The sequence below is a fragment of the Salvelinus sp. IW2-2015 genome, linkage group LG30 (assembly GCF_002910315.2).
Source record: "Salvelinus sp. IW2-2015 linkage group LG30, ASM291031v2, whole genome shotgun sequence".
NCBI lineage: Eukaryota > Metazoa > Chordata > Actinopteri > Salmoniformes > Salmonidae > Salvelinus > Salvelinus sp. IW2-2015.
The window spans coordinates 4,778,229-4,793,094 of NC_036869.1; the positions used below are offsets into that span (position 1 = coordinate 4,778,229).

The window sequence follows — 14,866 nt, forward strand, 5'->3', positions numbered from 1 at the left end:
GAGGACTGAATAGAACCTAGGCTCAGATTTGCATATTAATGAGGCCTATACTAACCCCCTGGCCCCCCCTCTATTCACTTCAATTTAAAGGCTTTATTGGCATGGGAAACATATGTTTACATTGCCAAAGCAAGTGAAGGATTCTCTCTCTCTCTCTCTGCACTCGCTCCTCTCCCCACACCCACTTTTCTGACTGAGGGAGCGGAGTACACAGGCTGCTTCTSTCTTTTCTGCTTCTTCCTCTCATTCAACCTGAAACAATTGCTTTCTACGTCTCTCCATATCCTTCTCTCCATTCTTGCTGTCACTCTGCCTCTCACTCTCCTCCCATTCTTACATACTRTCTCTCTCCCCATTATTACACACTCTCTCTGTCACTCTCACTGTCACTCTCACTCTCTGCACACACCCTGTCATACACTGTTCCTCAGGTGAGTTTAGCACACTGGTCTCCTGCCTCAGAATGAGTACAAAGTGAAGCAAGCGGTGTGGAGTTACTTGTGTTGTTTTGGACTACTGTTCTCTGCTCTCCTGTTCTCCTCTCCTGCGAGGCGGCGGGAGTTGGTTGCGGGGCACCTGGGCTAGGATTAGTATTCTGGGGGAAGGATCTCAGCCGGAGGCTTAGCAACGCTAACCAGCCAGACGGACGGACAGCCAGCCAGACAGAACTACTGTGGATTTCTCCACCGGGACAGAAGCAGCAGAACAAATGAGCTGTATATTCACAGTAGAGGGGCTAAAAACCTCAACACAGTGTTGATCCACCTTATTCTTCCTGCCCCTGTTTCAGGGCTGAAAACTGGGCCAGCACTTGGCTGGGACTCCCTCTCTTACTCTGGATGTCTTGGATGTGTTTCTCTCTCAGAGCCCCTTCCCCCTCCTGTCCCAGACCCTAGTGCTGTCTCTTGGCCCTAGGTGTAGGGGATTAGGAGCATTGTGGGCCGGCGTAGACGGGGAGGTTGGTGTTACTTGGTAAGGAGGTAAAGGGTTAGTGTGGTGTAGGGGGAAGGTGGAAGCCCTGGCCTCCATGCGGTTCTGTGAGAACTCTGGGTGTTGGCCGGCCGTGGGACCCGAGAGAGAGAGAGCAGGGGGACCAACCAACATGGAAACCAGTCCCGGCTGCAGCCTCTTCCCTATGTGCTGGGCTGCAGGTACTACTACTAACTCCGAACTTCCACTACTTATTTTTCTTCTCCTCCTCCCACCTTATTCTTCTTCTCCTCCTCCCACCTTATTCTTCTTCTTCTCCTCCCACCTTATTCTTCTTCTCCTCCTCCCACCTTATTCTTCNCTCCTCCCACCTTATTCTTCTTCTTCTCCTCCCACCTTATTCTTCTTCTCCTCCTCCCACCTTATTCTTCTTCTTCTCCTCCCACCTTATTATTCTTCTTCTCCTCCCACCTTCTTCCATATCCTCACCATCTACCTGTGTTAGGTCAATCAGAAGAGTGTTTAGCTAGTCACGGTTGTTGTTTTTCTGTTCTAGTTTAATCCTGACTGACTGACTGTGTTGTGTAGCCTGCCTGTTGTGATGCCATAGAGGATTGTGTTGAAATCATTAACATTCCAAACTACAGAGTGACAGATTTCATACCGATTACATCTTTATAGTTTTGATGCCTGGTGTTAACCGCCTCCAATGTGCCTCCACCTCTTGTTTTGCTTGAACGGTTGTCGTTTATCTTTCTGTGCAATGCAGCAAGCTCTGCTCTTTTAAAGGGCACAATGCCTCCCAGAGAAGTGGCATTTCTCCACATAACGAGTAGTAACCTTTAGAAACCTGTCTGTGACAGATGATAGGGACGTTACCATGATACTGTAGTAGGGGAGCTGCAAGCTTTGTTTTCCCTGTGGAATGGATGGTGTGTGTGTGTGCACATATTTGTCTTAGTTTGTGTTAGTTTATCTTAGTTTGTGTGTGTGTGTCTATGTATTTGCACATGTGTGTAACTGTGTGTCTGTGTGATTTTTTTGTTTGCGTGTAGATGTTGCGTGTTTCACAACCACAGGGTTCAGCTCCCTTTCACATGTTGCCCATAGAACCCACAGCTGACCTGATTGCTTGAGCAGCTGCTGATAATGGAGGCTGGGACCTGTAGCAGTCAATTCCATTTCTAGCCAGACTCCCACTTTGAGTGGCTTTCTTTGTCTGCATGGAAAACACTACATGTGAATTTAAAGCACCCTATTGTCACTGGGCATATGCTTCAGCATGCCATGTGTCAGTCAGTAGTCAACTATCGGGGAGGGGAGAGGGGATGGGGGAGAGAGGGGGAGGGGGAAGAGTGGTGGGAGGGAGGAAATAGAGGCAAGAATAGGATGAGGGGGAGAGGGAAAAAAGGAGAAGAGGGATGAGGTGAGAGGGAGAAGAGGCGAGGGAGGAGAAAAGAGGACGAGGAAAAGATAGGACAAAGAGGAGGCGGGAGCAAAAAGAGGAGAGGGAGGGAAGGAAAGAGGAGAGGGAGGGGATAAGGAGGGAAGAAAGAGGAGAGGAGGGAAGTGAGAGGGGAAAAAAGAGAGAGGAAGAGGAAGAAGAGGGAGAGAGGAGGAGAAGAGGAGAGAGAGGAAGAGAGGAGAGAGAGAGGGAAAGAGGGAGGGAGAGAGAGGAAGTGAAAGAGAGGGGATAGGGAAGGAGAGAAGAGAGAGGGAAAAGAGAAGAAATGAGAGGAGGAGGAGAAAGAGGAAAAGAGAGAGAGAGTTAAAAGAAGGAGAAAAAGGAGAGAAGTTAAAAGAGGAGAGAGAGAAAAGAGAGAGAGGAGAGAGAGAGTAAAAAGAGAGAGAGGTAAAAGAGGAGAGAGAGGAAAGAGGAGAAGAGGAAAAAGAGAGGGAGAGACAAGAGGTAGGGCGACACGTGAAGAGGGAGAGCACGAGGATAGGGAGAAGAAGGAGCGGGAGACGAGGAGAGAGAGAAAGAGATGAGGAGAAGAGAGGAGACATGGAGAGAAAGACGAGGAGAGAAAGAGACTGGAGAGGAAGAGAAAGAGACGTGGAGAGGAGAGAGAGAGAGGAGACGTGGAGAGAGAAAGAGGGAGAGGAAAGAGAGAGGGGGAACGTGGAGAGAGAGAAGAGAGAGAGAGATGTGAGAGAGGAGAGAGAGAAGACGAGGAGAGAGCGAGAGAGAGAGCTGGTGGAAGAGGAGAAGAGAGGAATGGCAGTTTATTTATCCCTTGTGTCTGCTTATTCAAACCTCTGAAAGTACAGAAACATAACATTTACCAATTTTAAAAAAAAGATATATAATTAATGTGGGGAGAACAAGTAATTTGATACACCGTCCGATTTGTTGCAGTTTTTCCTACTTACACAGCATGTTAGAGGTCTGTACAATTTTTCAATAGGTACACTTCAATCTGTGAGGATGACGATATCTAAAACAAAAATCCAAGAAAATCACATTGTGAGAATGACTTTAAGTTAAATTAAGTTTCATTTAGTATTTGCAGTGACATCATATAATTTGTAATCCACCTACAACCCAGTAACGGAATTGCCGGCTCTCACAGACCTGTTTATGTTCTTGCTTTAAGAAGCCCTCCTGTCTCCAATCATCTAGCTGTATAAACTGGGCACCGGTGTTTTGAACACTCGTTTACTGTATAAAAGACACCTGTCGCGACATTAGTCAATCAAACAGGACTCCAACCGTTCCACAATGGCTAAGACAGAGAGCTGTGTGAAGGACAATTGCCAGGTAACAAAATTGTAGAACCTGCACAAGGCTGGGAATTGGGCTAGCAGGAACAAATAGGCAAGCAGGCTTGTGGTGAGAAAAGGCAACAACTGTTGGCTGCAATTATTAGGAGGAAATACGGAGAGAAGTTAAGATGACGGTCAGGTCACCTCGTGTTCCTGGGCTTCCATGCACAGATCCTTCAACCTTCGCTGGGGCATACAATGATCAATGAGGAAGGTGAGGATCAGCCCAGAACTCAATCGGCACGGACCTGTGTCAATGACCTGAAGAGAGCTGGACCTACAGGTCTCAATAGAAACCATTAGTAACAGCCTACGCCCGTCACATGGATTAAAATCCTGTCAGGCGCACCGGCAAGGTCCCCCTGCTTCAAGTCCATCGCATGTCCAAGTCCCGTCTGAGTTTGCCAATGAACCATGCTGGATGTGAGAGAGAGGAATGGGAGAAGGTCAATGTGGTCTGTGATGAACATAAAAAAAGCTTTTTTGGTCTAACAACTTCCACCCATCCGTGTTTGGAAGGAAAAGAGGAATGTAGTACAACCCAATGAAACAGCCATCTCAACCGTGAAGGCATGGAGGTGGAACACACATTCTTTGGGGATGCTTTTCTGCAAAGGGGACAGGGAACAACTGCACTCGTATTTGAGGGAGGATGGATTGGGCGCATGTATCGGCGCAGCCACTCTTTGGCCAACAACCTCCTTCCCATAGGAGCATTGCAAGTATGGTCGTGGGCGGTCTTCCTAGGCATGAACAAATGACCAACCACACAGTCCAGGGCAATAACGGAGTGGCTTCCGTAAAGAAGCATTCTGTCAAGTCCTGGAGTGGGCCTCAGGCACGTCTCTCAAGATAACCCAATTGAGAAAATCTTTGAGGGAGCTGAAAGCTCGTATTGCCCAGTCGACAAGCGCCGAAAACCTGTAGGATCTTGGAGAAGGTCTGTATAGGAGGATGGTCAAAATCCTGCTGGATGTGGTGTGCAAATCTCTGGTAAAGAACTGAACAGGTAAACGTATGAGTCTCTGTATATTGCTAAACAAAGGTTTCTGTACCAAATATTAAGTTCTGCTTCTCTGATGTATCAAATACTTATGTCATGCAATAAAATGCTAATTAATTACTTAAAAATCATACAATGTGATTTTCTGTATTTTTGTTTTAGATTCCGTCTCTCACAGTTGAAGTGTACCTATGATAAAAATTACAGACCTCTACATGCTTTGTAAGTAGGAAAACCTGCAAAATCGGCAGTGTATCAAATACTTGTTCTCCCCACTGTATATGAATTGTTGCTAGGTAACGTTCACTAGCGCTAGTCAGCTGTACATGCGGCAAAACTCTGGTATTTTTCATCATATAGCTTGTTCTCCATCTTCTTTTCAAATAGTGAGTCAAAATGTTTTCAGCACTTTTATATCCATGACTGATCAAACTCATTTTCTCACGGCTCTCTCTTGTCCCTCTGCAGCAGACATATGGTGAGCAATATGTTTGGAACATTACATTGCAATAAAGTCGCAGTATTGAATCGCAATACTTATAGAATCTTGAGAATCACAATACATATCTTATCAGCACCTAAGTATCCCAGTAATATCGTATGTTGAGATCCCTGCACTTGTGCCAAGATACACATAAGCAGACCAAGTACAGTAAGGCTGCGTTTAAACAGGCAGACCAATTCTGATATTTTGCCCAATTATGGGCAAAAAAGCTGATCTGATTGGTCAAAAGATCAGAGTTGGGCTGCCTGTGTAAACTCAGCCTATGTGTACACCCTCAGACACACCTTTACATGCAGAAGGTACACAGAACACAGACAGGCATACGGGACTGTGGTTATGTAAACTGCTCTGACTAACATGGCCATTGTCTGTACAGTACTGAGCTGCCTGCTCTCAGGAGGTCAGCTAGAGGGGCTCCATCCAGGGGCCTCTCTTTCTCTCTATCCCGCTCTCTCGCTTTAACCCAACTCTCTTTTTCTCCCACTCTTTCACTCATCGCTCTCTCTCTCTTTCTGTGAGGATGTACAGGGTGAACCGTTCAACCCTCGACTCCTTGGCACAGAACAAAGAAGGCCTCTTCATCAGAGAGCCTGTCCCCCTTTGCCTCAGTTGTCTGTTTATGAGAAGAGAGAAGGAGCCTCTAACTGGCCTCTACAGAACTGTGCACCAGCTAGCTCAATACACTACTTTACCATGAAAACTCAGATGGGAAGAGGTCTATACTAGCCTATGCAACAAGGACATAAGTAATGCAGGGGGTCAGATGCATATTCTAATCTACATCAAATAGAAAGAAGTACTATTAATCAATGAGGGATTATGCCTATTAAGTATTCACACCCCTTTACTTTTTCTAAATGTTGTTGTTACAGCCTGAATTTAAAATGTGTCACTGATCTACACACAATACTCCATAATGTCAAAGTGGAATTTTGTAGAAAGTTTTATAAATTTATTTATAAAATTAAGCTGAAATGTCTTGAGTCAATAAGTATTTAACCCTTTTGTTATGGCAAGCCTAAATAAGTTCAGGAGTAAAAATGTGCTTAAGAAATCACATAATTAGTTTCAGTAATAGTGGTTAACATGGTTTTGGAATAACTGCCCCATCTCTGTACCCCACACATACAATAATTATCTGTAAGGTACCTTAATGAAGTAGTGAATTTCAAGTACAGATTCAACCACAAAGAACAGGGAGGTTTTTCTATGCCTCGCAAAGAACGGCGCCGATTGGTAGATGTGTAAAAATAAAAAAAGTAGACACTGAATATCTCTTTGAGCAAGGTGAAGTTATTAATTAGGCTTCGGATGGTGTACCAATACACCCAGTCACTACAAAAATACAGGCGTCCTTCCTAACTCAGTTGCCAGAGAGGAAGGAAATTGCTCAGGGATTTTACCATGAGGCCAATGGTGATTTTTAAAACAGTTAGAGTTTAATGGCTGGGATAGGAGAAAACTGAGGATGGATCAAAAACCTTGTAGTTACTCCACAATAGTAACCTAATTGAGTGAAAAGAAGGAAGCCTCTACAGAATACAAATATTCCAAAACATGCATCCTGTTTGCAACAATGCACTTAAGTAATACTGCAAAAATATATATAAGAAATGTACTTTTTGTCCTGAATACAAAGCGTTATGTTTGGGGCAAATCCACACATCACGGAGTACCACTCTTCATATTTTCAAGCATGGTGGTGMRTGCATCATGTTATGGGTATGCTTGTCATCGGCAAGGTCTAGGGTGTGTTTTAGGATAAACAGAAAAGGAATAAGCACAGGCAAAATCCTAGAGGAAAACCTGGTTCAGTCTGCTTTCCAACAGACACTGGGAGACAAATTCACCTTTCAGCAGGACAATAACCTAAAACACAAGGCCAAATCTACACTGGAGTTGCTTACCAAGACGACACAGAATGTTCCTGAGTGGCCTAGTTACAGTTTTGACTTAAATCTGCTTTAAAATCTATGACAAGACTTGAAAATGACTGTCTAGCAATGATCAACAYTCAACTTGACAGAGCTTGAGGTAAATATTGTACAATCCAGGTGTGCAAAGCTCTTAGAGACTTACAAAGAAAGACTCACAGCTGTAATCACTGCCAAAGGTGATTTTATCATGTATTGACTCAGGGGTGTGAATACTTATGTAAATGAGATTTCTGTATTTCATTTTCAATAAATTAGCAAACATTTCTAAAAACACATGTTTTCACTTTGTCATTATAGGGTATTGTATGTAGATGGGTGAGAACATTTTTGAATTCAGGCTGAAACAACAAAATGTGGAATAAGTCAAGGGGTCTGAATACTTTCCGAAGGCACTGTATGTCTCCCTCTCTCTGTGTGTGTCTCTCTCTCTTCCTCTCTCTTTCTCTCTCACTCTCTCTGTATGTCCTGTGTTCTCCTGTGTCTCTCTCTCTCTCGTGTGTCTTTCTCTTCTCTCTCTGTGTCTGTCTCTCTCTGTGTCTTCTCTTCTCTGCATTCTCTCTCTCTGCTCTCTCTCTCCTCTTCTCTGTTCTCTCTCTGTCTCTCTCTCTCTGTCTCTCTCTCTCTGTCTCTCTCTCTCTGTCTCTCTCTCTCCCTCTGTGTCTCTGTCTCCCTCTGTGTCTCTCTCTTTCGTCTCTGTGTCTCTCTGTCTCCCTCTGTGTCTCTCTCGTCGCTCTCTTGCTGTGTCTCTCCTGTCTCTCTCTCTCTTCTCCTCTCGCTCTCCTGTGTCTCTGTGTCTCTCTCTCTCTCTCTCGCTCTCTGTGTCTCTCTCTGTGTCCTCTTCTCTTCTGCTCTCTGTGTCTCTCTCTGTCTCTCTCTCTGTGTCTCTCTCTCTCTCGCTCTCTGTGTCTCTCTCTGTCTCTCTCTCGCTCTCTGTGTCTCTCTCTCTGGGAAGTGCCTTTTTATATGATATTTCACAACATAGTGGAGAGTCGAGTGTGATTTTATTTAAAGTGAAATGCCAGTTTATTTAGTGAATGAAGTGATTGCCATGGGAGTTACACTTAATGAAAATAATAGCACATCAAAACCACGTTATGGAAAATCCTTATTCAACGGAAAACATTTTAAATCATTTTGAAAAGCAACCAAAAACCTTTTTCATACCCAGTCACTAAAGAGTTAGTGGGTTTGTTCATTTAAGGATCTCTGGGTGTATTTATGAAAACTATCAAATTGACTGCAGTTGGCATCATCACCTTCATTAATGTATAGTCTTGGCAGAACAAGAGCTTGAGTTTGGTCTGTATTGCAGCCAGACTGGAGTGTCTGCCCCAGAGAGATTACAGAGAAGATTTTAATCCTCTTGAAATTAGTCAGTGATCGACTATGTGGCTAATTTATACATGTTCATGTAATGTGGATTGTGCAACATTGTGTCAAAAGAACTAGAGGCTTGCAAAGGATACCTTGTCTCTTTTCTTCTCATTATAACATTAGGATGGGGGTAAATAACCATGATTCCCTTAAAAAGGGGAGAATCTGAGTTTTCCATAAATGCCAGAAATATTACTGTACTCCTTATATTCAGTAAATGGCATTAATATTTCAATCAGAAAACAGATGAATAACAGCACACATGGGAAAATAGAGCTTCTGATGTAATCAAAGCAAAAATTGCCAACATGAGAGTAAACATTATTGTTTCTAGTTAAGGTTAGTTACAATGTAAATGTCTTGGCTTGCTGGCTGGGCATCCGTTTAAAAGACTGAAGAGTGACTGAAGTGACTGCCCAGGAGGTGTGTGGGAGAGCCAGGCAGATCAGCTCAATCAGACTGCACAACTGAAAGACATTCATTCTTCCAATTAGAGGATTGCATTACATATTCTGAAAAGCCATGCTTGCTTATGATTGGATTAAACAGATGAAAAGGAGCTTCATGTCAAATTGAATGTCCATTAGTTTCACATGGAATTCTCGTCTCGTCACATTTACGTCAACTAAAATGAAAACTAATTTGTTMTTCATCACGTCGTCATTAGTTTTTTGTCAGGGAAAATAGGTAATTGACAAATATTTTTCGTAAAAGTTATTGTTGCCGAAATGAACACTTTCCCAGTGGTTTAATGAGGAGTCTCATATCATCATATTCACAACGCTCAGGTTTGAAGGTTTTAAGGGTTAACAATAGACAGGGAGTTCAGATTCAGCCTGCAGTCACAGTGTGGAGGGAGGAAGGAAGGCCCCACCCTATAGTTGTTTACAACCCTCTCACTGTCTGGCATAGCTCCCACTCAGCCATGCTGAACTTGTTTACAACTACAGCCAACCAATCAGCAGGCTCACAGCCCCCCTTCAACACCACAGAGCCAATCAGAATGCTCACCGCTTATTCAGTCATATGATGCCTCTGATAAGAGGAAGTCTCTTGATCCAGCCCCTACCCCTCTTACCTGGAGGTGGGAATGGGATTGGGATAATATGGGAATGAGGTGAGTCGCTCCCGGTAATTTCAGGATGACTCATTCTGGGTACTTTGAGCGGCAGGGAGCATTGTTATAACCAGGATGTGACCCAAAGTCAGCGGGGAGAGGCCGGGACGTGTGTCTGTGACTGTGGTTTTCATCTGTGGATGGAAAAGCCCATGAGCATTACAGGAGCTTCAGTGGCTCTTTTGCCTCTGGAGAGAGTTGCCGTAATCTGGGAGTGAGAGAGTGTGTGTGCATAGGGAATCTCTTCTACTTGCCCAATGTACGCAGATGGGTACAGATGTCTCTCTCCACGCCACTCCAGGGTGACATGCGCCTGCTGTCCCTTTCTGATGGGAGGTAGGGATTGGACAGGGTATTAATTGTGGTATGAAAGAAAGAAAAGAAAGAAAGAAAGGAGGACAGAAAAGTGAAAGATCCTCAGGTGATATAGTTGCTTGTGTGCTGGTCTTAGGTTTCCAGTTTGTTTGCGTGAGCACATTTGATTGACCTGTATAAATGTTAGATGGGATCAATGAAATAGGTTGTTGTCATGGCCGTGTGTTGACTTAATGACGTTGTTGCTCTCTTTACTCTGTATCAGATGGGTGACAGTCTCTCTTTACTCTGTATCAGATGGGTGACAGTCTCTCTTTACTCTGTATCAGATGGGTGACAGTCTCTCTTTACTTCTGTATCGATTGGGTGACACGTCTTCTCTTTACTCTGTATCAGATGGGTGACAGTCTCTCTTTACTCTGTATCAGATGGGTGACAGTCTCTCTTTACTCTGTATCAGATGGGTGACAGTCTGTTACTGCTACTGTATGCATTTCACTGTTGAAATGGGATGTTTCCCTGGTGCACTGTTGGGTGGGTGTGGTTGGATGGGTTCACTCTGTTGACAATAACAGTACTCTACTTTGATGTAGTGCGGCTGAGGGAGGTTTAGTGTGTGTGTGTGTGTGTGTGTGTGTGTGTGTGTGAAGTCCGTGTTGATGAGAAGCACAAGCTGGGTCCATATGGCCATTCATTTAATGACTAAATATACTTTTTTCTGGACTGGCTGCCTCTTGCCTGATTATTAGTTATTATGCACAGTGACATACGTGGTGAATGTGATCAGTATGCCATCTGTAAACATACTTTATTCTGAGGCTGGGCTAGTATAGATATGATTCAACTGGCTGGGGTATTTGGCACTATTGCACTGTATAATAGCGGCTGGCCACAGCAGTCAATTGTTTATTTTCTGTGTGTGTGTGTGTGTGTGTGTGTGTGTGTGTGTGTGTGTGTGTGTGTGTGTGGTGTGTGTGTGTGTGTGTGTGTGTGTGTGTGTGTGTGTGTGTGTGTGTGTGTGTGTTTGTGTGTGTGTGTGTGTGTGTTGTCTGCAGGTGGACCCATCTGGAGAGAAACTGCTATTTTAGGCCAGCTAATGGTCGACACTAAGGTGGCAGTTGAAACATATCATCTGCTGGCAAGCCCCCAGTGCTAACCGCTAACAACCTCCTGTGTGACCATACTGGTCTGTCCCTGTGGCCCCTCACCACAGGGGTGTGTTCTGTCCTCCTGTTCGCTGGTGGTAGACATACATCTAATCTGTCGGTTAATAATATGGACAAACTGAACACACTGACCAGCACGGCCCAGGGCTCCCAGATGAACAGCGGACTGTAGTAGAGATGATGTCTAGTACACACACACACACACACACACACACACACACACACACACACACACACACACACACACACACACACAGTGTGCCCTGGGGAGAGAGAGCTGCTCAGTTTGGCCTGCGTGTTGATTTGATACTGGCCGGGCATCTGACAGCCCAGCCGTGTGTGTGTGTGTTTTTCCCCTGCCCGAAGCCACGGAAGACCCAGCTTAGACCGGGAGATTCACTGATTACAAAGAGCAGTTTCAGTCAGCACTGCAGTGCACACTGTCTGTCTGTGACTTGCTGTTGACTAGAGCCATTGGCTCTGTGTACGCCTGGATGAAAAAATGAAAGCAGTGCACTTCAGGCGCCCTGCTATAACCTTGAGTTCGTACTGTACCGACGCTGTGATGCAATGCCACCATCCGTTCTCAAATTGACTGCACTGCTGCCAAGCCTTGTATCCATTATAGTTGTGTTAAGTGTATTTGGAACACGTCTTTTTAATTCTCCAGACCATGTCTTTAAAGCTCACACGCTAAACCACATATTTGTGGCATTTCATTGTAGGCCAAATACAGTAAAAGTAGCCTGTTTTCCATCATTTTCAGTGCTTAGTCACTGTGTGCGTCCCAAATGGAACCCTATTCCCTATATAGTGCACTACTTTTGACCTGGGCCCTAGTCAGAAGTAGTGTGACATGCAAAAGGGTGCTGTTTGGATATAACCATTCTCTCAATTCTACAATGGGAGGTTATTTTGGGCTTTTCCAGCCACATAGAGGGAACAGTGCTGCTGACACAAGCTGGATGAATGTATGTAGTATATTCACCCAACAGATCCACACTATTTAGTATCTTCACCACAGATCACCCTAGTTATAGTATATTCACAAACAGATCCACACTAGTTATAGTATCTTCACAACAAATCCACACTAGTTATAGTATATCACACACAGATCCACACTAGTTATAGTATCTTCACCCAACAGATCCACACTAGTTATAGTATATTCACCCAACAGATCCACACTAGTTATAGTATATTCACCAACAGATCCACACTAGTTATAGTATATTCACCCAACAGCTCACACTAGTTATAGTATCTTCACCAACAGATCCACACTAGTTTAGTTCTTCACCAACAGATCCACACTAGTTATAGTATCTTCACCAACAGATCCACACTAGTTATAGTATCTTCACCCAACAGATCCACACTAGTTATAGTATATTACCCAACAGATCACACTAGTTATAGTAATTTCACCCAACAGATCCACACTAGTTTTAGATATTCACCCAACAGATCCACACTAGTTATAGTATATTCACCCAACAGATCACACTAGTTATAGATATTCACCAACAGATCCACACTAGTTATAGTATATTAACCCAACAGATCCACACTAGTTATAGATATTCACCAACAGATCACACTAGTTATAGATATTCACCCAACAGATCCACACTAGTTATAGTATATTACCCAACAGATCCACACTAGTTATAGTATATTCACCCAACAGATCCACACTAGTTATAGATATTCACCCACAGATCCACACTAGTTATAGATATTCACCCAACAGATCACACTAGTTATAGATATTCACCAACAGATCCACACTAGTTATAGTATATTCACCAACAGATCACACTAGTTATGTATATTCACCCAACAGATCCACACTAGTTATAGTATATTAACCCAACAGATCAACTAGTTATAGTATATTCCACAGATCCACACTAGTTATAGATATTCACCCAACAGATCCACACTAGTTATAGTATATTCACCCAACAGTCCACACTAGTTATAGATATTCACCCAACAGATCCACACTAGTTATAGTATATTCACCCAACAGATCCACACTAGTTATAGTATATTCACAACCGATCCACACTAGTTATAGTATATTCACCAACAGATCCACACTAGTTATAGATATTCACCCAACAGATCCACACTAGTTATAGATATTCACACAACAGATCACACTAGTTATAGTATACTTCACCAACAGATCCACACTAGTTATAGTATATTCACCCAACAGATCCACACTAGTTATAGATATTCACCCAACAGATCCACACTAGTTATAGATATTACCCAACAGATCCAACTAGTTATAGTATATTGACCAACAGATCCACACTAGTTATAGTATATTCACCCAAAGATCCACACTAGTTATAGTATATTGACCCAACAGATCCACACTAGTTATAGTATATTACCCAACAGATCCACACTAGTTATAGTATATTCACCCAACAGATCCACACTAGTTATAGTATATTCACCCAACAGATCCACACTAGTTAATAGTATTCACCAACAGATCCACACTAGTTATGATATTCACCCAACAGATCCACACTAGTTATAGATATTCACCAACAGATCCACACTAGTTATAGTATATTCACCCAACAGATCCACACTAGTTATAGTATATTCACCCAACAGATCCACACTAGTTATAGTATATTCACCCAACAGATCCACACTAGTTATAGATATTCACCCAACAATCACACTAGTTATAGTATATTCACCCACGATCACACTAGTTATAGTATATTCACCCAACAGATCCACACTAGTTATAGATATTCACCCAACAGATCCACACTAGTTAATAGTATTACCCAACAGATCCACACTAGTTATAGTATATTACCCAACAGATCCACACTAGTTATAGTATATTCACCCAACAGATCCACACTAGTTATAGTATATTCACCCAACAGATCACAACTAGTTATAGATATTCACCCAACAGATCCACACTAGTTATAGATATTCACCCAACAGATCACACTAGTTATAGTATTTCACCCAACAGATCACACTAGTTATAGTATATTCACCCAACAGATCCACACTAGTTATAGATATTCACCCAACAGATCCAACTAGTTATAGATATTCACCCAACAGATCCACACTAGTTATAGATATTAACCAACAGATCCACACTAGTTATAGATATTCACCCAACAGATCCACACTAGTTATAGTATATTCACCCAACATGTAACGCTGAGAGTGATGGGTGGAGTCAGACGCAGAGAGCAGAAGGTAGACGGGAAAAACGCTTTAATGTCCTTTCGGTAGTAACCAGTTAAAAACATGGGTGAAGCCCAAAACACAGGTGCAACAAACCCAAAACCATAGTTACTAAAAACCCGGACAGCGAAAACCCAAAAGAACACAAACACCACATACGTCAAAATAACAACAAGCCCGCACAAACACCAGCGGGCTAAACGAACTTAAATAGCACCATCCCAAAACCCCAACAAGGAACAGGTGAAAAAATTAGACAAAAACAAGAAAGGAAAAAGGGATCGGTGGCAGCTAGTAGACGGTGACGACGACCGCCGAGCGCCACCCGAACAGGGAAGGGAGCCACCTTCGGTGGTGTTCGTGACACAACAGATCCACACTAGTTATAGTATATTCACCCAACAGATCCACACTAGTTGTTAGATTGTATTCTATCTGGAGCCCGGATGTGTGACTGACTACCACAGATTGCTCTTTGTATAATATATTTCCAGATGCATT

At 43.2% G+C, this 14,866-nt stretch overlaps 1 protein-coding gene across 1 annotated transcript in view; it reads left to right on the top strand.

Annotated features, from left to right (window-relative positions):
- The first annotated feature begins 230 nt into the window (after positions 1-230).
- LOC111955029 (focal adhesion kinase 1-like) overlaps positions 231-14,866 on the top strand; it is a 107,704-nt gene continuing 93,068 nt past the window's right edge. Inside the window, 1 exon segment of the mRNA XM_070436024.1 lies at positions 231-1,151. Coding sequence (XP_070292125.1) covers positions 1,028-1,151 — 124 coding nt within the window. The 5' untranslated portion in view covers positions 231-1,027.